Source organism: Canis aureus, chromosome 18 (assembly GCF_053574225.1).
Source record: "Canis aureus isolate CA01 chromosome 18, VMU_Caureus_v.1.0, whole genome shotgun sequence".
In the NCBI taxonomy this organism is placed as follows: domain Eukaryota; kingdom Metazoa; phylum Chordata; class Mammalia; order Carnivora; family Canidae; genus Canis; species Canis aureus.
In genome coordinates, this window is record NC_135628.1 from 32,339,956 (window position 1) to 32,366,332 (window position 26,377).

Sequence of the window (26,377 nt, forward strand, 5' to 3'; positions counted from 1 at the left end):
TTAAAAAAAATCAAAATGGTTGCAATTGATTGATCTAGCAGTGAAAAAAGTTTGGTTTGCAATGTCATTTAGTCTACCTACCAAATGTTTCTAGTATATATAATGTAGATAACTATAGTGAGTCAGTTGTTCTCCAAAAAGTAATCATTAGCCTTCTTTCCATTTTGCTCCATTACCAACCAAAAAGGAAACACTACAGTTGTGGCAGCATATACTTTACAAATTTGTGAAAGACCCAGTTCTTTCTCTAGTTTGTATGGTAGCTTGTCTTTGCATAGTGCCCTGTAGAAAACACACATGACTATTCATAACTCACAATTAGAAAAAAAAAAATGGTCCGACAGATCTAACCATTTTTAAGCCATGTTTTAAGTCATTCCATTTAAATAATTGTATACATTACTTGAATGCCAAGATAAAGATAGACAAATACTTCAATATTTATTAAATTAGGATGCAGTTCATATACACTAAAAAACAAAACAAAACAAAACCTCTCCCAGACAAATGATTTCTGACTTCAAAAAAGCATACTGGGAAGTTCGAGAAGAGGAGAAAACATGATAGAGATAGGCGGGATACATTAGAGGGAGGAGTTAACATAGCAGCTAAGAGTGCAGGTTCTGAAGTCCGTTGCCCCCTGTCTACTGTTTTCTAGCTCTGAGACCTTGGTAAGTCACTTTATCTCTGAATACTTCCATTTCCTCATCTTATTGAGAGGCTCACAGTAGTAAGGATGCCATAGATGTGAAACAAGGATAGGATAAGTCAGGACATTCAAAATTATTAGGACTATTGTGGTTTGTTTTTGTTTTTTTAAGATTTCATTTATTTATTTGACTGAGAGAGCTCAAGTAGGGGGAGTGGCAGGGAGAGGGAGAAGCAAGCTCCCAGCTGAGCAGGGAGCCCTATGTGGGGCTTTTATCACAGTTCCCTGGGATCATGACCTGAGCTAAATGCAGGTGCTTAACCAACTGAGTCACCCAGATGCTCCTTAATACCATTGTTATTATAATATTAACAAAAAAATTGACTACAAATTAAATGAATGGTATAGACAGTAACTTCTATAGTGTGTTTGTGTGTGTGTGTGTGTGTGTGTGTGTTTTAAGAGATCAACAGAGATTGGAATAGTTGAGAATGGCTTCATAAAGAAAATTAAACATGGCCTGAAGTGGAAACCCAGACTCATCAATGGTTCAAAATGAAATGAACCTAGAGATTATCCCCCCAGTATCTCTGTATTTGGTGGGTAAGAATAGCTCCTATTTGTATAATGCTCACTATTTGGTGGATGCTCTGTTAAACCCTTCTAAGCTTTTCACAACAGCCCCATTAGTGGGAGTTATTCTACGTTTTTTGGAGGGTGAAAAAATTGAGGCCCAGAGTAGTTAAATAGATTGTCTCTTGTCACACAGCAACCAAGTTGCAGATACAACTCTGGAGTTTACATTCCTAACCACTATTACAGATAAAGCTGTGTGCCCAAAATAAGGTGGTCAGGGCTAAATAGTTTGCCCAAGGTGACAAAAAGTTAGTACCTGAGTAGTTAGTTATAGAAGTGGAACTTAATCCTCCTTAGTGTCTAATTTTCAATGTATCTGTGCTTACCACATTCACTATTTGTGTGATTTATACAGTAATGAAGGGAGGACCTATTAGGTGGGATAAAGACCAAGTGTTAATTGCTATGAAATAGGCAGGTGTATTCTCTGTCCCTTGAGAGAATGCAGCAGTGTTTGGAGATAGAGATGTGCGTTGGCTAGTGGTGGAGATGAAGTTTGATAGGTCAGAGAAAGTCAATTTTTATGGGTCAGCAAAAGTCAGTCAGATGTATTTTGGATTTATCCTAAGAACAAATGGGCCAGCCTGGAAATTCCTAAGCATGAAACTTGATGTCATATTATTGAGCAAGAGAAAGTGGAGAAAAAAAAACCCAAAGGGGAAAATACATTTGGGAGGGGGGCAAATGTGTTTTAGCATATAGGCACACTGTAGTTAACTATATTTAAAACAAATAACATAATGCACATATATCAGAAATTTTATAATTCTGTTTGTTTAATCTAATGTGGTAATTCAAACAAATGTTTACTGGCTAAGAATTTATGCATGCACTGTAAGGGAAGACTCTTTTTGAATCATGCTTTATCTGATTTAATTTTTAGCCCTGTGCACACCCTCAATTTACAAAGCTTCTATTAACTTCAAAGGGCAAGAAAGAGAATGCAAACCAGGCCTATTATGTTTGTGATCACACAGTCGTTTTGCAGGTGGTATCCATGTGTTTCTCCAAAGTTCATTTCTATTTGCACACATGGAAGGAGAGCAGAGGGACTCTTTCATCTTCATATTTTTCTCGTTTCTCGGAACTATCAATTACAAAGGAGGATTCTATAAATCTTCTTTGTGTGTTTAAGTGCTAATATAAGCTGTTGCATATATCATCTGGCTACAGTATTTGACACACCTACTGGTCCCCTTATACACGGAGTTAACAGCAGACCCGAAGGCAGAAGTCTGTGTTCTGAAGAATTAGAGTGTTTTTTAGAATATGAAATTAAAGGGAAATGTAAAAAAGAAACCCATTCTACTCATGAGTTTACTGCATTGTGTTCTGTTGGTAAACCATTAAGGGGTTTGGAAGATTTCTGTTGTCATTGCTTATCATCCTCTTTGATCACTAAATTACAGAAACATGATTATTCTTTTATAACCTATGACCTACAGCAGGCCTTGTAATACCTGTTCATTCACATAGGCATGCTGGTAACATTGGAGGGTCTCAAAAGGTGAAATTTAAATAGTGCTTTAGGTTGACAGCAGTAAATACAGGTTTGACTATTTAGACGAAAGCAGTTAAATATGAGACTACATTGAGTGTTTGGATACAATGCTTCATTGAAGAATACAGATCCATTTATATATACCTTACCTCTAAATTTTAAAAACCCACAAGGATTAGTGATGCAATATTTGTTTAAGTGAAATTTATGTGAAAATCAAATCACATGTAAACTTTCCATCCTAGTTAGTACATTTGTATATTTTGAATAACATAAAGACTTGCATTGTGTAAGAATGAGTAGGATTTGGTATGTATTTTAATGTCACCATGAAACGCTGTGCTGAAGACAGAAGTAAAAAGATTTGTAATCTTCAAATATTATTGCCTTCATACTGTGATTTTCTGTTTCCAATAGCACCTGTACAACACTGCTACCTAGTTACGCTTTTTATTTTATGTTTAATGTGGTAATCTGATTTCCCCTTATTTGCAGTTGGCAACTCAAAGTAAAAAAATATACATTGGAATGTTGCCATGACACTATTGTTACGGAGCCAAATTTAGTAACTGGTGAGTTGTCTTGATTGCCATCAGACAGGGCTTGATTCCTGAAGGATCACAATGATCTTATTATGAGGAGTTTTCTCCTGTTCTGAAGCCTCAAGAATGCACTTGTATGATAGTGCAGTAGAGAGGCTCTAGAGTCGACAAAACAGAAACAGGCATCTTTGGAACTACTAGCTAGGAAGTTACATCAAGAACTCTCTAGAGTTTAATAAAAATTTAAGGATCATTTTCTACACATTTAAGACGCCTTTCTGGAATACTATAAATAGAGTGAAAATGAAGAAAATGTCTTTAGTTACAAGTCTCTATAATTAAAGAATAGTGACATAAAACTTGATTTTATATTTTGAGCTGTTCTAATAATTGCATATTCCTAGATCCATATCAACTAAATCAAATAGAATTGTAATTTTCTATAAATATATATTTCTAAGATTTTGTTTATTTATCCATGAAAGACATGGAGAGGCAGAGACATGGGCAGAGAGAGAAGCAGGCTCCCTGCGGGGAACCTGATGCAGAACTCATTTCTAGGACCCCGGGATCACAACCTGAGCTGAAGGCAGACTCTCAACCACTGAGCCACCCAGTTGTACCCCAAATATGTTTTAATATAAATTGGGCTTCAGGGTAGAGAAATCAGACTTAACAAGCTTAAAGTATTTATCCATGATTAGAGTACTTCTCAATAACTGCTCGTTGTAAAGTTTGTAAAGGTGGACAAGAACAATCTTTTCAACTGCTTATGAAATACTGTTACCTGACTTATTCATTTGTAATTTGTAACTCCCAGCTGTTATGCCAGTCAAAAATTAGAGATGTGTTCCACTAGGTGAAAAAAAAAATTAATCTAACACATAACACATTTTTTAAAACAAACTTGTATTCAAAGGAAACAATCTATTAAGAAATAAGAATGTTAAGAAATCTCAAAAATTACTCACCAAATGCTAATATAATTTTAAAACTCTTTGTCCCAGTGACAGTTTTCTTGGGATTTACGGCCGTGGTTAAGCCTATGCATAACTCCCTGGGTTGGTTTTCTTTATAACCATTCAGTTGTTTCTTGTTTTATTGTTGAAGGCTGAGCTTGTGTCAGTAGAGACTTCTCACAGTTCATTATTCTGACATAACTCTTGAGCTGTAGATGTTTTTAAGTTAATATTGCTAAGAAATGAAAAAAAGGGCTTGCTTGATGTCTGAAGGTGATGATGGTGTTGTCACAGTTGAGGAAGCAAACACTGGTACTTAGTGGTGGGTCTTTATAAGAAAGTCTCATGGACTTTTATAAGAAAATTTGGCCAATATCAATATTATCTGCTGTATGAAGAATGAAATGCACTTTTCTAAATGTTTTAAGTAATATCGATAAATCTTTTCTCCCCCTGCACATTGATCTCTTATAAACTCTTTTGGGGTTTAAAATGTGGCTTCTAAGTCATAGTCTTTACTATTACATCTCTTCTATCTCCCATTTCCTTTTGGGAGGCTTCTTAATCTGAGGGGTTTAAATGTACATTTTTTATGATGGGCAAAAGCTTTTCTGTAGAAATGATGGTTCCTCATGGGAAGAGCTCTAATATACATTGAAATTAATATAACAAGTTACTTTTAAAGAAAATCTAAGGGGCGCCTGGATGACTCAGTAGGTTAAGCATCTACTTTTGGCTCAGGTCATGAGCCACGGGTCCTGGGATCAAGCCCTGCATCAAGCTGCCTGCTAAGTTGGGAGTCTGATTCTCCATCTCCCTCTGCCTCCCGCCCTTTGCTCCCCTTCCCCCACTCATGCTCTCGCTCTCTGTCTCTCTCTCCCTCAAATTAATTAATCTTTAAAAAAATAATGAAAATCCAAAAATTTATTTTAGGGAAGACATTATAAAATTTTTGTGACAAATTCATAGTTGGTTCAAATAAATTGCTTTTGTAGGATTTACCTTAGCTAGTATTAACAGCTCTAACAATTGAGGCCAGGTGACAGATAATTTCTTTTTAAGAACGTGTTTACTGTCATGAAAATTGCAAAGTTTCCTTTGTAATTATTCTATCATTGTTATTTGGCAGCCTGTAAAGTTTTATTGGCATTTACTGAAAAGGTACTTTTTTTTTTTTTTCGTGCTAGCCAGCTGGCTTGCTTTTTTGGGGCAAACTTTTCTAGCTCTGGTATTCAGAACATATTTTCAACTTTGATTGTCTACCAGTGGGATCTTTTTGAACAAGGAGCCAAGTGGCTAATAATAACTGAATTGATCTCAATCATGTCTTCAGTGCGTGACATCAGAATGCTGCAGGTGTACTTGAGCACTTGAGTGTTGCTTCTTCCTTATCCAGTGTGTTATTTTAGTACTGGAGTACTGACGTGGTCAACTTAAGACCATGCAAATTACAGGCTCTTTTCACATACCTCCTGGAAGAAAAATATGTTGAAATTATGAATGAAATGTGAAGATTCACTAACGTGAAGGAAACTAGAATTTTCCAAGCAGTACAGGTTCACCAAATTAAAAATGAAAAGATCCTTTTTAGGGGGTACATATTAAAACAAGTAAACCACAAACATTTGAGGAAGTGGAACAATAATAGAATTTTATTAGCTTTGTCAGGGAGGTGTGCAGGTTTAGAGTTTCAGTTGGCTTGGTGGACTCTGAAGGCTGTGTACCATTTTTCTTATCTCTGGGCTTATTTAAAGACTTTCAGATCATCTGAGGCATGTGAGATGATTTCTAAATTTAGAATTATATTGTTTTAGTTCTGAAGAACACAGTAATAAATTGATTCAAGCAACTATTTGCTTCACTAATTCTTCATTGCTTTTAAAATAATATTGGATACAAGAGTTATACTTTATTTCATAAAAAAAAAACTTACTTGTTTGAATACTTGTTCTTAGTGAAACTTACAAACCCTAGAAACTACTGGTCTTTTTAGTAATTATTATTCCAAAGTGATGACAGGCAGATTAGTATTTGGCAGTCTTCTTTGGCAATGAAACGTTATCTTCATTTTGTCTTTTTATGTTACTATGGACTCTGGAGTAATTAGTGTAAAATTTTAGGTCAGAGCTCCTGTGTTTATGATGTAATAAAAAGAGAAAATTAAAGATCACATTTATCACTTCTTACATCTTAGTAAATATCTCTGGATGTTACCAGTCACACTGATTCTTCTTTGCTATTACCTGTCTTCTTCTTCTTCTTTTTTCATCAGTGGATTTTTTTTTTCCCTAAACTATTTGTTAGAGTTCTAGATTGATAGTCTACAAAGGGTGGCCTTCTGGGGTTTGTCCTGGAGAGGGCAGAGGATGCAAGATAGAGGATGCCTACCATTGTTTTGTTTTGTTTTTTAACATGTTCTTCCTATGGGAAGGACCTGTTTTCATGGTCTGTGACTGGACAAAGCACTCTTGGTGTCTGGGTATTATGCAGGGCCCATCTGTCATAGCATTCCTCAGAACTTCTTCATGCTAGACCGAGAAACACCAGGTAGTGATGGGCTCTTTCAGCCTCTCCTCAGCTAGGAATAGTAAGTACTGCCCAGTCTTTTCCAAATAACATTCTGCATTATTAGAAAGGAATTACAGAATTGCTAGGCAGAGAAGTAATATTTATTTTAATAACTTTGTAGGGCTTAAAGAGTATCCATATTAAAGCGAAGTGGAACAGTTTCTGCACTAGAGGTGTTTTCCATATTCATAAAGGTCATAATTAGGTAATTTATTAAGTGGAGCAATTTTTGAGAGGTATGGATTTGGATAGGCATCTTGATTCAGAACTTTACTTCATTTTATTAGATCTGTTTCTCAAATAGCTGCAGCTTGTTCAGGTTTTATTCCTGCCAGTTGGATATGAAGTGCTGTATGTTTGGGCTCACTGTACAGAATTTGTTTCCAAAAAAATAGTGTCGTGCTGCTTTCCATCTACTGGACCAGTAGGGGTAGGAAGATCTGATTTGAAGCCAATGCAAAATGCAAACTGATTAGATTTGGATTGTTCATACATTCGGCCTTCCTTTCCCCATTCCTACCCTTTTCCAGATGGAAAGACCAGTTTCCCCCCAGAGCACTTTCTCCTGGCAATTAGACTGCGGAGATGAGGATCGTTTAGTGCCACTACTACTAAAGTCCTATTAGAATACGATTGGGCTTTAAAATTTAGAGGAATGAATCAATACGATCTGTACTCACTTTATTTTTCAATTAATGGTGCCTGTGATGCTTTTACAATTAGGAATATGACTTTCTGTCTTTTGACTCTACTTTTTGTTTTATTAATATAATAACATATTACTTGCATCAGCTGGAAAGTAGGTGGTCCATGAAACACCTTTTAAAGCACTGAGCATTTTAAAATGCTGTCTTACCGCCTATACACCTTTCTAATATGCATTACATACCCTCCCTTCTGACTATAGTAGATTACACCTAATTTTGCTTTTTCGTGATGATTAAGGCTCATGATTATAAATTTCACTGACTACTACTTGCTAAAATGCAGCAATGCCCTCAATTATTAATGAAGTGTGTGGAGTTCTATATGGACTTAGAATGTTAGGCCCTTTGAATTCTTCTATCAAGTCTTTACATTTCCCTCTTCACTCTGACAGTAAGTAAGCAGGTACTTACACCCAGATGTTAAATTTTAAAGCTGTAAGGAAAGATTGCTTAGCCTAGTGTCTTCATTTTATAGGTAGGAATGGAAGCCCAGAAAGGCTGTACAGTTTATCCATGAGCCCACAGCTAATTACGGGTAAGGTGGGAACTAGGTAGATATTGCAGTTCACTCTTGAACAACGTAGGGGTTAGGGAGGCTGAGCCTCAGCACAGTGGAAAATTCATATATAAATTTTGACTTCCCCCAAAGCTACGAATAGCCTCCTATTGATTGGAAACCTTCTGTTATTAGTTGATTAAGACATATTTTCTATGCTTTATGTATTATATCTTACAATAAAGCTAGAGAAAAAGGAAACATTATTAAGAAAGTTATAAGAGAGGTGCCTGAGTGGCTCAGTTGGTTCGGCATCTGCCTTCAGCTCAGATCACAATCTCAGGGTCCTGGGATCCAGCCCCGCATCAGGCCCCTGCTCCGCGGGAAGACTGCTTCTCCCTCTCCCTCTGCCTATCACTCCCCTTGCTTTGTGTGCACACTCTCTCTCTTGTCGTATAAATCTTACTTTTTAAAGAAAATTACCAGGGAATACACTACTGTCCTGTGTTTGTCAAAAAATCCACATATAAGTGGACCTACACAGTGCAAACACGTGTTGTTCAAGAGTCAGCTGTATTTGATTCCTGATCTTAGTGCTCATTCTTCCAGGACACCCTGTTTGCTCTTTCATTCTGTCAGACTTTTCTCCATATGTAATATTTGTTTTTGCTCTTGGTGTATGGGTAATGAGCGCAAAATAAAATTGGGGACAGGGCAAAATAGAAGTGATGACATAGGGACACCTGGGTGGCTCAGTGGTTGAGTGTCTGCCTTCGGCTCCGGTCATGATCTAGGAGTCCTGGGATTGAGTCCTGCACCAGGATCTCCACAAGGAGCCTTTTTCTCCCTCTGCCTATGTCTCTGCCTCTTTCTCTGTCTCTCTCATGAATAAAATAAAATCTTAAAACGAAAAAGAAGTAGTAACATACTAGTCGGATGGGTGGTAGTCATATTTCTGGAATGTCCCTTTACTTCCTCGAGTCTTGTTTTAACCTCCATGAAAGGAAGTGGTTGAACTAATAACCATAGTGACTGACATTTACTGAGTATTTGCCATGTTCCACGTCCTTTTCTAAGTTTTCGTGTGCCTCACCTAAGGCAATTCTGACACAAACCCCAAGGGGAAGGTCTCATGTTACATAGGGAGAAACTGAGTCACGTAAGCAGTTACTCAGTTTACCAGAAGTCATTCAGCATGTACATAACAAAGCCAAGATTAAGCCTTCATGCTCTTAACCACTCTGTTCTTTTATTTCTGAATGATGTCTATGCTCTATTCTTGATTTTATCGGTTTGAATGATGACAGCACCGATGGCTCACAGTATTGAGTACTTCCGGTTACAATAGTGTGCTCATTTAATCATATCAGCAACTCTGTGAGGCAGATACTATTAGTATCTCCTTTTTTATTTTTAATTTATTTTTTAATTTAATAGATGAGGAAAGGGAAACACAGAAGTTAACTGGTTTGCCCCTTCTTATAGTTGGTCAGCAACAGTGGAAGATTTGGTGTGTCTGTTGGCTCCTCCACTATGCCTTATTGCTGGAGAATGAGTACCTGAGTATCTAACACACAGAGTGATGTGAGTTTTATAGTATTTTTGTTGTTTAGAAGTGATTTGGTTTCTTTCCTATGTGTTCTCCAGAAGTAGGAAACTCGCATGCCAAGGATATAAGTGACTGAAGCAAATTTCATGCAAGAGATAATGGGATGTGGAGTAGTGGGGATGATAGGGACTGCAGCAAATAGGAAAATGCAGATCGTGTCCAAAGAGGCAACTGATACTGGGCTCAGCTAAGTCCTGTCCTGCTTTTCAGGCTGGAAAGTAGACTCAGTATTGCTGGATGTTGTATTTTTCCCTAGAGAAGCCAGAAGTTTGGATTTTTAAACCAGAAAGAGATTTTGAAGGTGATTTTAAAAGCATTGCAATAAGAAATTACTTGAAACCATTCCATGAGCCAAATGGAAACATTGGCAATCTGTGGTTTAGATAATCAGGACTGGTAGATAAATGACCTTCAGGTGAGTAAGAGTTGGCCACATCTCTGTATCAATGCTATATTTTGAAGAGAAGCAACACAGGCCCAAACCCAGAAGATTTGTCCATTCTCTTCTGCCTATTAAGATGGCATAATGGCACTCTATAATGTAGAGAAAGTCGAATTAAGTGTATTTTTAAGAAATAACTTTCTTGTGAACCTCTAACATCAGAAGGTTTTATTCTGTAGATTATGAGGACTTGTGGCTTCCAACTGCAGCCCTGGTTTCCAAGTCTGTGAATTGCTGATTCTGAATGGGGCCGTGAGGTGCAGGAGCACTTCCCGGACTTTGTCCAAGTACATCTCTTTTTATTCAGAAGCAGCCCCGGTGAGACCCTTCAAGAATCTGCAATAGAATGTGTGGTCACTGAAACCAATAGAAGAGTTTGGTATTAGGGAAAAAAATAGTTTGATACCTTCTTCTGAGAAATGCATCGTTTCTCTGAGCTCAGTTCTGGTTTTCAGCCTGCCCAGAAATTTCCTTGCAGGTGCTGAATATGTATTTCCAGGAGCAAGATATGGACAGATTCATGATCATTTGTCTTCCTCTAATAAATATAGCTCCTCTTTTTTAAAAAAATCTTGTTACCCAATCAGCTACTTTCTACTTGTGATTTCTTTAGTATAGTGGTTTCTAAGTACAAACACTAGCTTAATCCCTAAAACTGGATCTTACCTAATATGCTCTATAATTAAAAAATTCTTAGATTCATAACAAGAATGAGAGTTTCCCTTATTTTGCCTTTTGATTATAACTAAGTGACATCTTGCATATTGCCAAAATAACATCAGAGGGCAAACTAGATTTGGGACCTAGGCCAGCTGGTAATATTCCTTTAAAAACATTATATCATCTTTTCTAAAATAACCACTACACTTCAAGAGTATTATTTAAGAAAAAAAATAAATATCACCTTGCTGCACTACAGTCTAAATTCCTGTCTTGGAAATAGTATAGTTGAATGTATTTCCAGAAGCTGCAAATAATGGAAAATCATGAAAACTCGAATCAGGGTCCCTGTCCTTAAATGTGTTTCAGTTTGCATTTTGATAGCAGTTTAGAAATGTTATCGCTTGTTTTGTCACAGACATAATTCACATCTTTCTTCAGGCACTGTAAACAAGAGAAATGGTTTAATGGCCCCATAAAGGCACTCTGCTGATATCTGAGATTAGGTCCGTTAGTAATGGATGTTGGTGCGTGTATTTGTGAGTGGTATGTGTGCACAGTGGGGGCGGGGAAGGCCTGCAAGAGGTAAATGTACTGGAAAAGATTCTTTGAGAGGCTCAGTTGCAGCAGAAGTGCCTTCTGTTTTTCTGTGTCTCTTGGAAGATGGATTTACGGAACATGTGACACTATTGTCTTTATTTGTACACAGGCCTTCCCCTTTGCTTCTGGAATTTAACTGAGTACTAATTGAGGTCATTGCCATCCATTTATCACCTGAAATTGAAATGATATTAACTTAAAGTGAATGCTTTTCATCTAGTGAGTGTATTCCCAACTACATATATTTGTATAAAAGGCTGCATGCATTTTTCATGCCATGCTTGTATCTGGTCTTAAATAATCTAATTTATGTATACCATTGATTTTTTTTCCACTTTTACAGTGTTGTTTTTTTTTTTTTTTTTTTTTTTTTTTTTAATTTGCTGCTTGGCCAAGTGAAAGTATTTTTTTTATAAGCACTTTAGTGTCCACGGGATGATTTGTTTTGATTTTCTCAGTTATATTTTGTAGACAAGTGTAAAAAACTATACATGATACATAACCACGGTCTATGTAAATGCCTTAAAATTCCTCAAATAACATAAATTTGTATTGTTTTAGAGACTCAACAACATGTCATTTTTCATCTTGTTCATGTATATTCCTATAAATTGGCTGCATAGGGTTGCATACTTGGTTTTGAGAGTCAGTGTAAACAGAGTTAATAAAGCAAATCAATGGGCCTTTGTTAACTAATTTACCTAAACCTTGTCAGTAGCAGGTGTCACTATTCTAACCATTCACTTTTACATTTTCTTTCTCCTCTTTCATTGTAGACCATAATCTAGCATAATCTAGAACAAGTGCCAGCAAACTTTTTTTTCTGTAGAGTCAGATGGTAAATATATGGGATCATGACTTGAGCTGAAACCAAGAGTCAGATACTCAACTGATCCACCCAGGTGCCCCTAGAAAGTAAATATTTTAGACTTTGCAAGTCATGGGGTTTCTGTCACAAATACTGCGTTGTAGCTTCAAAGGAGCCCTAGACTACACCTCAGTGAAAGGATGGGACAGTGTTCCAGTAAAACTTCATTTACCACAACAGGTGGGAAGCCGTGTGCTGTAATTTGGCAACCCCTGTTCTGGAATATTGAAAAGTAGATTATTCTAAAGCAGAATTTTTGAGCAGATCAGAAATCTCAACATCAAAAGGCTCTGTATTCCTAGGTTATTTTTGTTTAAGAGCTACACATTCAAAAAAATTTTTTAAACCTACAGATTGGATTCAAAGACTTAGTTCTATTTAGTGAAGAAGTAATTAAAAATGTGATGGGTTTCTCTTCTCAGAGTAAATTGTTTTGTACTCACAGAAATTGCTCCACTATTTCACTCTTATGATAAGGATTGTGAAGAAAGCAGAGTGAAAGGTCAGAGCCAAGGCAACTTATCACTGTAATTATATTCACTGTCCACATATAGAAGGGGACCCATCACTTGTGACATTTTGGTTATCAGACTCTAGGGGAAGCTTTAGAGGCTGGATAGCAGCATTTTTCCTTAGTTCCATATGAGTGGTGTGAATTTTTAAATGCTTTTGGTCACAGTAATAAATTGAAAGAAAGCAGAATGCCTAGCAGTAAGCATGAATAGTCTGAGAAGTGTTTTAGATACAAGTGGCATGAATATATTATTAAAGTCATATATATGTAAGCATGCATTCCACACATATGAATTACTCAAACTTAAAGGACACTGGCTAATATCTTTATTAGAGAAAACACTTTAAAAAACAAAATAAAGCTCTGATTGGCCTTCTTTGAGTTCTTGAAGGTAAGAATGTCTTACCATTCATCCTTATTCTATAGCTTTATCGTCTTTCCTCCTCTCAGCACCTGGCATCGTATCTAGGCCATAGTAAATGAATTAACTAATGAAAGAATGAATGGATAAACATCTGATAGGAGGTTATAGTGGGGCTTATGTATGTGAAGGATAATAATTGTGTTTATTCAAAATACATTTGAATTATGTGCTCAAGAGTTGTCATCAGAAGTCTAGGGCTTTTTATTCTTAACCTGTTATAAGTTAGTCCTAGGTCTTTGGATAGGTATTAATCTTAGCTTTTTTATACCTTTTGAAAAATGTTTGCAAAAGTGGGAGGTATAATAAAGGTCCTTCTTGTCTTGAATGATGAGAATCAAATACAGTAGGTGAAGATTCTTTGAAAACTTTGTAATACTATATAAATTTGAAGGTTTTAAAAAGCATTGTAGCTAGAGTTTTCTATCATGATTCTAAGTTCAAGCACAGTTCAATAAGTCACTACTTATAGTTAAACATATTATCTTTCTTAAATGTATCAGAAGACATCATCATCTTCACTCTAGAAATATAAGCAGAAACTCAATGTATAGATTAAATTGTTTATTCTCCAGACTAACATGAACCAGTCCATTAAAACAAACATGGTCTGTTTTCAATTTAATGCTAGAAAAATGTTCCAGTGTCACGATTGTTTAGGAAATTATTCTCCTATGAGTGAATTTTTAAATTCATTATCATCATCTCTGTTTTAAGGTGTTCAAATGTACTTTGAACCAAAGACATGGTTATATATAAGCATTGTTGGCACTTAGAAATGTGGAGGGCATCTCTGCGCCCCAGTAGAACAAGGACAAGATTTTGCCTCTGTCTAGAATGTAGACAGGAAAAAAAAAAAAAAAATGGAAGCAAGATGATGCCTTGCAGTTCATAGTTCTAAAATGAAAACCATTATTAATTTAACCAATCCTTTATGATGAGTACCATAACCCCAAGTAAACTTTAAAATTAAGAAGTCGTTAAGTTTATTTTGGAAGTACACTCTTAAAAGTCCTGGTATTTTGGAGCTCTTAAATTTAACCATTAGAAGAACCCAGTCATCATTAGTCAGCCTTAAGATGTGGTTTTAAAGGTCAAGCCTCGATCAAAGAAAAAAATGCAAGATGCAGCTCTTGCAACTCTTTCTGCGGCTCCTCCTCCTAAAGATCTGGTTGTCCGGAGGAGCCGGGGGTCATAAAAGTTTGCCTGGAAACGCCCCTGAGGAATGCCTGAGGGAGGCTGCAGATTTGACAGATGTGTTTTCCGAACTGTCCAAAGTCAGGGGTAAAGATAGAACATGGTATTTATTATTTGAATGATCTTTTCTTTGTAAATGAAATGAAGGAGTTAACTCCCGCAATTTGACACGGTGGAAGACAGAAAGATTCACTTTAATTAAAACTTACAAACAATGCAGATGCGTGGCACCGTCTGTGTCAGACCCAGCAAGGTCCGTACAGTCAGCGAAATGAAATGTACCTAGCAGCCCGGCAGCAGGCTGGAGCCGTGTTCAGTGAAAGTAATTTAATTAGTGTTGATCATGACTCCAGATGATGGTGATTTGATAAGGAATAATTTAGTACTTAACAGCCTTTTACATGCACCAACTCCATGTGGGAAGGTAAAGCAAATTGCACAAAATGAATGTGCTGCGTTCACTTGTGCCAGTGCCAGTGAGCTGGAAAACTGCCTGTTAGCAGACGCTCAGCCTCTCAGCCCTGTGAAGAAACACCCGACCCGTTCTCGGCTCAGCCCTGGGGGGAGTCTCCTACTATCCTCCCTTAAGAATAAATAGGAGAAGTCACTTTGGTGATCTAGAATCTCTAGGAAGAAAGAGATGGAAAGTGAAAATGGGGAGAATAAAGTCACATGTGGTTCTTGTGCAGAGTGCTGGAGATCTTCAGATTGGCTCCCCCCCCCCCGCCTTTTTTTTTTTTTTTTTCCCTCACAGCAATTAAAAATCCCAAGCCAACTTAAATTCACTGGATTACTTATTTGTTTTACATTTAGGAAAAAAAAAAAATCACAGTTCCGAGGGCCCAGGATGATTAAGAGGCCCACACACGTTGCATGTGTTAGAGACACATTCCTGTTGTGGAGTTATGTTAGGAGTAGGGGAGCCCCAAACTTCTGGATTTGGAGAACCTGTGAAAATCCTCAAGTGTGCGCATCTACTAAATAGAAAGAGGTTGTCAGATTTTTTTTTTTTTATTTTTTTTAAAGTCTTTGCAAGTACTGGATCTATTTCAGTGCCACACACACTGGATCCAGGTAGGGATAAGCATCACAGTGGATTTGAAATTAGCCCAGTTAGGAGAATCACCTAGAAATTTTTATAAGATACAGAATCCTGATGTATATCCCAGCCTTAATGAATCATCACCTCTGAGAGTGGTGTATTGGTTTGTTTAGGGCTGCCATAACAAAGTACCACAAACTGAGAGGCTTAAAAAGCAGACATTTACTGCCTCGCAGTTCCAGAGGCTTGAGGTGTAAGATGAGGGTATTGGTAGGGTGGTTCTGAGTGCTGTGAGAGAGTAGCTATTCCATGCCTCTCTCCTGGCTTCTGGTGGTTTGCTGGCAGTCTTTGGCACTCCTTGGCTTGTAGAAGCATCACAGCATCTCTGCCTTTATTTCCTGTGGCATTGTCCTTTGTGAGGGTCTCTATATCCTAAATCCGTTTTATAAAGACTTGAATCATATTGGATTAGATTCCACCCTAATGACCTGATCTTAACTAATCTTCTCAGAAGGTTACATCATGAGTTGTACTGGGATTAGGACTTTAACATGAATTTTGGAGGGGACCTAATTCAACCTATAACATCTCAGGCCTGGGAGTCCCAGTTCTGTCTTGTTTTGTTTTGTTTTTCTCAAAAGTACCTGGTTAAATTTTATGATTGGTCAGATTTGGGATCAACTTGCCTCTGATAGCTTTGGAGGGTTCCTTACATCCTTTCATCTTAAGTCAATTGAGGAAGCTCATGGAACCAGTCTGAAAGCAGTAGAGCTGCAGGCAGTGTATTCACTAGGATGGATAGTACTTTTTCTTCTAAGTTGATATCAGTGGATACTTTGATAGGAGTCTACCGTTATGCTAGCAGCCATTCCTGATGGCACCCCAGATTTGTCATTCCTCCCCTGACTCATCTGGAATGATTTATCCTGTCCAGTCAAAAATAAAACACATTTCTAAGACCCATTCTCAGATGGGTCTGCTGGAAGAAGAGGCCAGACATGTTCAAGTATTTTAAGTTGTGTAGCATTGCTTGTTGCCCCTCATATTTTCTTTAACATTTTAGTTGGAAAAAATAAAAAATAAAAAATAAAATAAAAAAAAAAAACATTTTAGTTGGGATATGCTGTCATTATTATGTAAGTTTTTAACTGCACAGTTTGATGAATTTTACATATTTGTACATTCATAGAAGTGGCACTCAGAGCAAGGTATAAGTATTCCCAGCACTGTAGCAGGTTACTATTGCCCTTTCTCAGTGATTAACATTCCCATCTACCAATGGAAGGGAATTTTTTCACTGTCAGTTTGGTCTGTTCTTGAAATGAACTTACTACGTACTCTTTTGTGTTTGACTTGTTTTACTCCTACATACTCTTTTGTGTTTGACTTGTTTTACTCCACTCCACGTCTATGAGACCATCTATATTTCTACATGAGTCAGTAATTTGTTCATTGTTGTTCCTGCATAGTATTTCATTGTATGAATATGCCATGAATCATTTACCCATTTTCCTGCTAACGAACATTTGAATTTGTCCAGTTTTTGCTATTTTGAATAAAGCTGCCATGAACATTCTTAGACATGGCTTTGTGTGAACATATGCAGTCCCTTCTCTTGGATCTGTCCCTAATAGTGAAATGACTGGGTTATGGGTACATTTATATTGCAGCCTTAGTGGATGCTGCCAAAGAGTTTGCCAAAGTGCTAATACCAATTTATACTCTCAGCAGCATATATAAAAGTTCCTGTTGGCTCTAGGTCTTCTTCAAAACTTGGTAATGTCAGTCTTTTGGAGCTTAGCCATTCCAGTGTGTGTATAATGATAATCTTATGTGGTTTCATTTGCATTTTCCTGATAAGTAAAGATGTTGAATACCTTTTTACATAGGCTTTTTATTGTTGTTCATTTGTTTGTTTTACGATTTGGATGTTTTATTTTATGAACTGCCTGTTCAAGGCTTTTGACCATTTTTAATTGGGTCATTTGTTTTGTCTTAAATTTGTAGTGATTCTTATTATGGTGAATATGAACTTTTTGTCATCTCTCTATTGAAAACATCTTCTTGGAGTTTGTGGCTTACTCTGTAGTCTTTTAATAGTGTTTTTGATGAAGAGACGTTCTTAATCTCAGTGAAGCATAATTTGTAGGTTATTCTCTTTTATGGTTAGTGCTTTTAGAGTCCCATTCACTAACCCTATTCTCTCTCAAGGCCTCAAAGACTTTTAAGATACACTACTATTGGATATAATAGTAGTTTGTGATAGATCTGGTATTTTGATAAATATAATACACTTTACATCATACTGTATATTTATTCTTGAAGTCTCACCTATTTTATCCATACAAGTTAGATGCAGTCTCTCAGGTATAATGATTTGGTACTACTTTGAATGACAAATTGAGTTCCTGATGTGTTGCTACTGCTTTTTCTTAAGAAAAGTGTAAAACCCAATACGTAACCCAAAGTGCTGAACTTGGGCATACCATTTTACTGTATATGTTCAAAGAAGTAGTAAATAGTTGAAAACTATTTGTTAAGAAAGCAACAAATGTATAGTCAGTGGTTTCATCATACAATATTTGTCATTCTAAGAAGCAGTACACAAACCCACACAGGCAGAAAATTTTCTTATTCAATACTACTTTAAATCTTTTGTGGATTTTTTCACATTTTAAAAAGTTTTTATCATGCAAATTTGAGAGTTAAAGGTAAAGAGAATAATGTAATGAATTCCCACCTACCCATCAATCAGCTTTAAACATTTATCAATATTTTTCTAATTTGATTCATCTTTCATACATTTTTCTAGACTTTTATTTTACTATTATTTTTAAAGATTTTATTTATTTATTTATGAGAGACACACAGATAGAGGCAGAGACATAGGCAGAGGGAGAAGCAGGCTCCACACAGGAAAGCCTGATATGGGACTCCATCCCGGGACTCTGGGATCACGCTCTGAGCCAAAGGCAGATACTCAATTATTGAGCCACCCAGCCACCCTCTAGACTATTTTAAAGAAAATCTCAGACATCTAATTATTTTCTCTAAACACTGTATGAATCTCTAACATTAAATCTTTTTTTGTGTAATTACCATTCCGTTATCACATCCAACAAATTAACAGTAATTTCTTAAATATCTAATATCCAGGCCATATTTAGATGTCTTGTTACCAAATTGCCTTTTTATAGTTTTTTTTTCCAATTAGAATCCTAACAAGTCCTCATGTTCTCATATCTCTTCTGTCTCAATAACTTCTGACTTGTTAAAGTTAGTGAGCATGAATCCCTTGACATGTGAAAACACATGTAATTTCTCCTTTGTTTCTGTTCCTCTACTCTCTATTTTAAGTAGGCATGTTAAACTCAGAGTATATCAAGAAAATACTTTCAAATAGACCATCCACTGGAATTATTTTATTACTTTTTGTTAAATTTTTCTTAGATAACTAATTTAGGTGAAATGTGCCTATTTCTTTGGCAAATGTATACTCTACAATGTTTCAGATGGCTTTTGAATACCATAGAACATTTCTTTCAAAATCATATACATGTATTTTAACAAGTAGCATATATTTGCCTATAGCTTGGTAGTTCTTGATATCAAATTATTATGTTAAATTATATACGACATTCAAATGAGTACAAATTTATAATGCTTGTTATATCACAATCAAGATTGAATGGCATCATAAACCATGAAGTTTCTCTTGTCATACTGTCCTGTATAGAATACAGACTTAGTATTTTGTGTTTTAATTCCAATTCTTAAAGGAGTTAGAATTAATCTCCCAAATGTTTATTCTTCTTGTGTTTCTTTCTTGATTAATCATTTGTGTATATCGTACATGAAAATAAAATCCATTCTCATGTGTATCTTTTTACTAATTTTCCTTTTATACTAAAACTTCTAATAGGATCTCTAACAGGAATTGTTTTCAATTTCATAAAGAAGAATGAAAATATATATAGTGTTATGTATTGGCTTTAAAGCTGTTTCTTCCCAAACATACATATTCCTCTAGCCTTCATATTTTATATGATCTTTATATTATATTAAGCATTAATATATAATAAGTATAACCATTAAGTCATATGAAAAAGGAGAAAATAGCCTTTGATACAGAAGAATTATTTTGTGGTAGATTACATTTGACATATCATTTTCACATATTTCTCACATTTTATCTCATAATTCTTCTAAGTAGAGTTAGCAGAGTTATTTTATAAATGAGCATTGGCCTCAGAGACATTGAATTGTTTGCCCAAACTTTCATCAGTTACCACTGGACCTGCACTTTGATTTTCTTTCTTATAGTTCAATTGCCATTCCATGAAACCATTACTATTGATGGGCTCAAGATATTTTCCTTTCAAAGACACTGAAAATTGTGTTTTAGTCCTCACTTAATTCTTAGATAATCAGTTTTCTTCTTTAATCACTGAATTTTTTGGAAATGTTTTTAAAACTTTCTGAAAACTGAGCTTCTAATTTTGTTAATACAGCTAAGCAAATTATAAGTAATTCACTTTAAGTAATGAGAGTTCAAGCATGCGTTTTGTTAAACAGTAAAAGCAGAAAAAGAATGTAGTTACAGAGATTCTCTAGAATCTTTCTTCCATGAAATTCACTAAATGTGATTTTTCTTTTTCAGTATGAAATGTTAGTGACATTTTAACCAAGAGAAGTCGAACAGATTACTTAATTTCTAACTACATTTAATTTGTGTGGATATTTTTGTTTTGTTTTCTAGTGGCTTTTCATGGCCTACCACTGAAAATCAAGAAGGAACCCCACAGTCCATGTTCAGAACTTGGGTCTGCCTGCAGTCAGGAGCAGCCCTTTAAATTCAGCTATGGAGAGAAGTGCCTGTATAATGTCAGGTAAAGCCATCAGGTGGATATAGAGGGTGGTGGTTTTAATTAGAACTAAAAATCCAGAATAGTATCAGTTCTCAAGTTCTATTTTATATGAATTACATCTTTAGCAGATAACAAGCTAATTAGGTAATGTGTTCAGCCAAACTCTGAAGAACTGTACACTATCTGATCGTACCTTTTAGAATCATTTTAAAGCAATAATTTTCATCCAAATCATTAGTTGCTTTTCTACTGTAGTAATGCATCCTGGATTTGAAGAGGGTCTTCCTTGGCATGAACAGCTATTGAAAGTTCTCATTAGAATGAATGCATTATGCACTTTAGATAGAGTCTGTAGAAAAAAATGAAACATTTGGCAGGTCTGAGCAGTACATTAGTTATCTGACAGGCTTTGCAGATGATCTATAAGATGTGTTCCTGGAGAATTGCAATAAAGTTAGAATTTTATAAGGCTTAGTACAGGCTATTATCTATTAAAAAGCCAGTTGTTCCTTTTGATGATAATAAAGGGTGGAGCAGTAAAATCACTTTGTTCATTTGTTAGAAGATTTGATAACATATATGTTCATTAAAAACCCTTCATAGTAAATTGCATTCTGTTACTTTTCATATTGTCCTCTAATTGCATGAGGAGAAGTTGGCTCTGTATATTGAGCATCATTATTCTCAATTACAGTAGAAACTTAGTTCTTAAAAGGACCTCATTTGGAAACTTATAAAAATGACTACAAATATTTGCAGTTTTAGAAGTTACATAGATTCAAGTTCATAATACATTATGATCCAAAAAGTGTTCTATTTTCTCATCTATTTGCAGCATGTAGTGTTATATCCAAGATATATAAGATTCAAGAAACTTAGAATGGTGCAATTTCATGGCAGCTGACCAGTGTTGGGATATTCTATTGCTATTTGTTCTTATAAACTTGTCTTTTATGTATGCTTTTTTAGGAAGATTACCAGAGCCTGGAATTATGAGCCAGCTTACTTAAAACTGCAAAGCTTTTATTTAAAAAGATCTCTTGTAGAAGCTCTTAAAGCATAAAGCATACTGAGTTCAGTTAAAAATCATATTGATCAATCTGACTTTTATTTATAGTGTTTTTATTTTTGCATTCTCTCTTTTAGATTAGTATATTCACAGAATAATTATTTAACATACTGAAAAATTTCAAGTTAATGAACCAGATATGTAGAATTGTCATTGCATTTCGGTACTGATCAGATGTGTAACTGTGAAATTGCTACTGCTTTGGATGACATACCTGACATTCCTCACCTGAATATTTTGAGGTTCTTCTTGGAGACCGATAATTTCCACAGCAATGTATGGGTTAAATTCTAGTACTTCCATCTCTATACAAACAAGACAACTCAATACAGTATTTCACAGAAGAAAAAAAAGTAGTGTCCCAGGGCAGAAGATAGATCTTTTTTTTTTTTTTCTTTATAGGGCACGAGACAGGCAAACTATTTTGTAGAAGAGGTGGTTTCTCATTCAGAAATATTGGTAAGGGAAATAGGTAGAACCAAACATAATATGAGTACTGTTGACTTTGTTTTAAAACCAACAGTTGACTTACCCAGCACACACTCCTACACTTCTGTGAAGTATTTTTGCACTTGGATGTAATTCTGTGGTATAGATGTGGCAACTGAATAAATTATTACATAAGTTAATCCAAAAAGAATGTTTCTTTTTTAAGAAGCAAAACTATGTATTGATAATTGCTTTTTATTTTGAAAGAAAATATATTATTTTAACCTAGAAATACCTTTCTTATTCAGTAATATTAGTAAAATTTATTCTCAGTAAATTAGTTTTTAGATTAGGAAAATTCGTTAAATCATATTCCCAAGAGCTACACAAAGGAAAGCAACTTAAATTCATAGTGTATGTAAAAACAGGCTTACTCGTTTTATTCTTTGGTAATTGTGTTTAGAAGTTAGACTATGATAATAGGATTTTATTTTTAAGAACCTCATTTTGTACCTATTCTTATACTCCAAGAAAATTTAACTATATCAGAGACAGTTTAATTTGCCTCATTACTCTTTATTATCCCATGTGAGGAAGTTAATGCCAGGCATCATTTATTTTATATAAAAAAATGAAAATAAGGCAAAAGGAATGCCTTCTTAAAATTATATCACAAATAAAGGCAAGCCAGGAATGGTCTCCATCTTATGAAACTGAGGTTAGTGTCTTGTTCTAAAATCTTATGTGATATGGAACAATGATAATATCAGAAATATTTAATGACTTAGGAAAGCTCTATCCAACTTGCTTAAGAAGGCATATCAAGAATAGATACATCAATAATTATTTCCATAGTTCCACTTCTCTCTTAGTGATTTTCCATATGCAAAGTTGTTTGTGTAGTAATTGAAACACACATTTTTCTCTTCATGCTGATACCGAGTTATATATTGATTATCCTCTTCTCTGCTTAAGTGTTGGGTGATTCTAAAGATTATGTGTTTTAGGATTACAAAAAAACCAATAGATTTAAAATTCTCACTTTCTTATAACTTGAGCCTGGAATATTTTTTGCTTTTCTTGGGTTGGAAGAAAAATTGTTTAATCGTTCCAAAGAAACAAATGTGCTCTTCTCTTTTGTTCCTCGGGTAGTGCCTATGATCAGAAGCCACAAGTGGGAATGAGGCCCTCCAATCCCCCAACACCGTCCAGCACCCCAGTGTCCCCACTACATCATGCATCTCCAAACTCCACTCACACTCCGAAGCCTGACCGCACCTTCCCAGCTCACCTCCCTCCTTCGCAGCCCATACAAGACAGCAGCTACCCCATGGACCACAGGTAAACTGCAAGTACTATTTTTTTTTTTTTTTAATGTTTTTAGCATCTTGAAAGAAATTCCTGTTACCAATTCTTAGGACCTATGGTAGATTTAAGGTGAGCATATTAATTTTGCACATCTTTGCAAAATATTTTTAGAAAGAGCTTGCTCTATCTGTAGTTATAAATAATTTGTGGAGAAGGTCATTTATAAACATTCCTTTTATAAACATTTAAATTGGTTGCTAAAGTGGAAAATTAATCTATATACTGACATTTGAACATTTCCCTTTCGCTTTGCCTGAATTAAATTGCCTCACTTAAACTTTAAATCAGATCATCCCATTTTTATGAGCATATGTGTGTACTTGTTCTATAAAGTTAGGAGACTAATTTTAGTAGGTGGCTTATGGAATTAGGTTCTTTACCTTAGATTGAATGGTTTAGCTGTACATAGTTTTGCAGAATAGAACTTACTTGATTAAAACTATTTTCCATCCTTTCCAAGTGATGAATATTTAATGTCACTAGATGCATGACCCTGGACACTTCGAATATAAAGTAAAGAGATAGGGACTGAATTATTATTACTTAGAAGGAAGGCAAGAGCCAGAACGTGGAGCTAAGGAGTTTGCTGCAGTGGATAATTCTGGACTCCTAGAGATGAATTCATATTTAAATAAAATATTGGAGTACCTTTAGCACTTTTAATAATACAGCTTAAAACACAGGTTGATTGTATACAGCATCCTTCCTTTCCCTTCTGCCTTGTAATTATATAGAGCCAGTGGTGTGCTGGGAAATGTTTAACAATGGGCTTGATGGGACAAAAGCCAGAAGACGTCATCTGTAGCATTTGATAAGTCTGTGATGTAAATATTCCGATTCCAAGCTGTCTTTGTGACAGCCCTGAAGGTCGAGTCAGAAAGAGATCTGTAGTAGGATACCTTTATTTAGTATTTCTGCTGTTTAGATAAAATAGACTTAAGCTCCAGAGCATAATTAGTAGTAAAATGTAGTAAAATAATTTGTAAGCGGTGAGTTTTGAGTACTTATTGTCTTTGTTTTTAATATAATTTTTAGAAAGTTATACATTGACATCATTTAATTCTTAATAATCCTGTGTTTAACAATTGGCTCACAGTATTTCTGAAAATTTAACAATAAGCCAGTGCAAACTGGCTCTGACACACCATTGTAAAAATAACTCAGCCAAAGGAATCCTCTGGATCAGCAAAGGAAACCAGAAGATGTGTCACTAGCAACTTTCTGAAAATACAGAAATACTCAGATCTACTTTTTTATAGGTTATTTAATGTGATTCAATCTCAAATGCAGTTAAATCTCTTTTGGTATGATGGATAAGATAAAAGCATTCTTTATAATGTGAAACTAAGCCGGATTTTTTCTACCTTTGTTTCCATCACTAAGTCCTCTTGTGCTTTGGTTATGAAATGCCTCCTATGATCTTTCCCTTTTCACTCCGTAGACTTGAGACCTTGTCAGCGCATGATGGTATGTGCATCTGTGTAAACAGTTTTGTAAATACAGATGAAAGAAATCTTATTGCAGGGTGGGCCATTCAACAGATGCACATTGTGCAGAACTGGAAGGAAGAAGGAGTCCAAACAAGAAAAGCCAGTTTTATTTTGTCCACTTCTGGTGACTTCCCAGAGTCCCCAATTCTTGAGGCTCTTGGGCTTGCAGTGAGCATAGGCATTACAGCTTGTGATGTTGGCCCTTTGCGTGGAGCACTTATTTCTTAGGGAAGGTGACTGCTGAACCAGCAGAATGCCTGTGTTTAGGTGACCTAACTTGAAATGCTTTAGCCAAATCCATTTTAGTTTCTCCACTTGAAGTCAAATATTTGAGACTGAGAACAGCCGGCCCGGAACTAGAAGAGGGAAGCTCAGGGTCTTTTCCCACTGCCCCCTACTGAGTTTTGAGGACAGGACCAGCTGGCCAATCCCAGGAAAATCTCTGAAGCCGTATGTTTCTGAGGAGGATTTCTTGGAGGGTTCTAGCCAACAAATGACAGTCCCTCAGTTATAAATAGCAAATTTGCTCTGGGAACAGATCCTTTCTCCAAATAGCCCCCTCCAGCCCAGGCACCCCACCTCACTCTGGGAATGCTTTATGGCCAACTGGGCTGCACCCCTGCTTCCTTTCCTCAGGCTCATTCTGTTCCTTGGGCCAGCCCTTTGGCACGTGTTCCTAAACCCACTGTGCAGGAGCCCTGTCTCTCTTTGTCAGTGTTTCCCTCCACTTATACACTGTTTTTCTGTATCCAAGAATCATCAGTGTGCTCTCCTTACCCATTAACTCTCTCCTAGAAGCTCCTTGAGTCCCTTTACTTTTATCATTGCCCAGTGTCTCCTAAGAATGGCACGAGACACTTGTAGCTTCCTATGCAGCATGCATGTTACATATATATGCAGTCCTCAGCAGGTACCAACCAGAATGGGGTTGACTCGTAATAACAAATGGCTTGATTCCTTACAAAGCTTTCAATATAAGTATTATTAACTTCCATTTAAGGCTTCACGAGTGAGCTGGTTTCTTATTTTAACTTCAAGTTACAATTTTCTGATTCACTCCTTGACAGTTCTTAATGATAATTTCTGTTTCTTTTTTTGGCTAATGAAATAAGCAAGAGAAGGGAAATGAATGCAGTGCCAGTCAGCCTGTTTTGCAATATCCGAGTTTCTAAGTTTGTTTTCTGCAGGTGTAGGTGGAATTTCAGTGCTTTCTATGGCAGCCAGTAAACTTAGAGTTAAATCACAGGATAGAGAGGAAAGAGCGTTTGTAGAAATGCTGAAGTGATTGCTTTGCCATTCTTTAGCTTTTACCTTATTTTCATTTAATGTTACCAAAATTAAATGTTAACTTTCCAAATTAAAGTCTCAGGAATGCTTTTAGTGTTGGGGGCAGGGGATCAGTTAATAGGTTTATATTTGCTCAGAGAAATGTTGGGTAGGTTATTTTTAAGCACTCTTGGGGCATTTTAGAGTACTTTTAAATCTTTAATTAATCCACATCTTTGTGGTGGGTCAATGATATTATGGATGAGAAACACAGAACCAAACGATTATGTGATTAGCCAATCATTACACAGCATAACCAAGAAGGAAGGAAGATGGGGATTCGCCGCCAGCCTTCTAGTGAGGCCTCAGAACTTTCTCATGACCTTACAGGGCAACCTGTCCTAAGTCTACTCAACACATACATCTTGTTTTCATCTTTGGAGGCCTGCTGTATATTTGATGCTTATTTTTTTTTT

The 26,377-nt window shown here is 36.0% G+C and overlaps 1 protein-coding gene across 11 annotated transcripts in view; it reads left to right on the forward strand.

Moving 5' to 3' along the window:
* ETV1 (ETS variant transcription factor 1) overlaps window positions 1-26,377 on the forward strand; it is a 96,586-nt gene that overhangs the window by 29,639 nt on the left and 40,570 nt on the right. For all 11 annotated transcript variants that reach the window (XM_077856719.1, XM_077856723.1, XM_077856717.1 and 8 more), the window contains 2 exons: window positions 20,171-20,300; window positions 22,930-23,118. In XM_077856719.1, coding sequence (XP_077712845.1) covers window positions 20,171-20,300; window positions 22,930-23,118 — 319 coding nt within the window. The remainder of the gene's footprint in view (window positions 1-20,170; window positions 20,301-22,929; window positions 23,119-26,377) is intronic.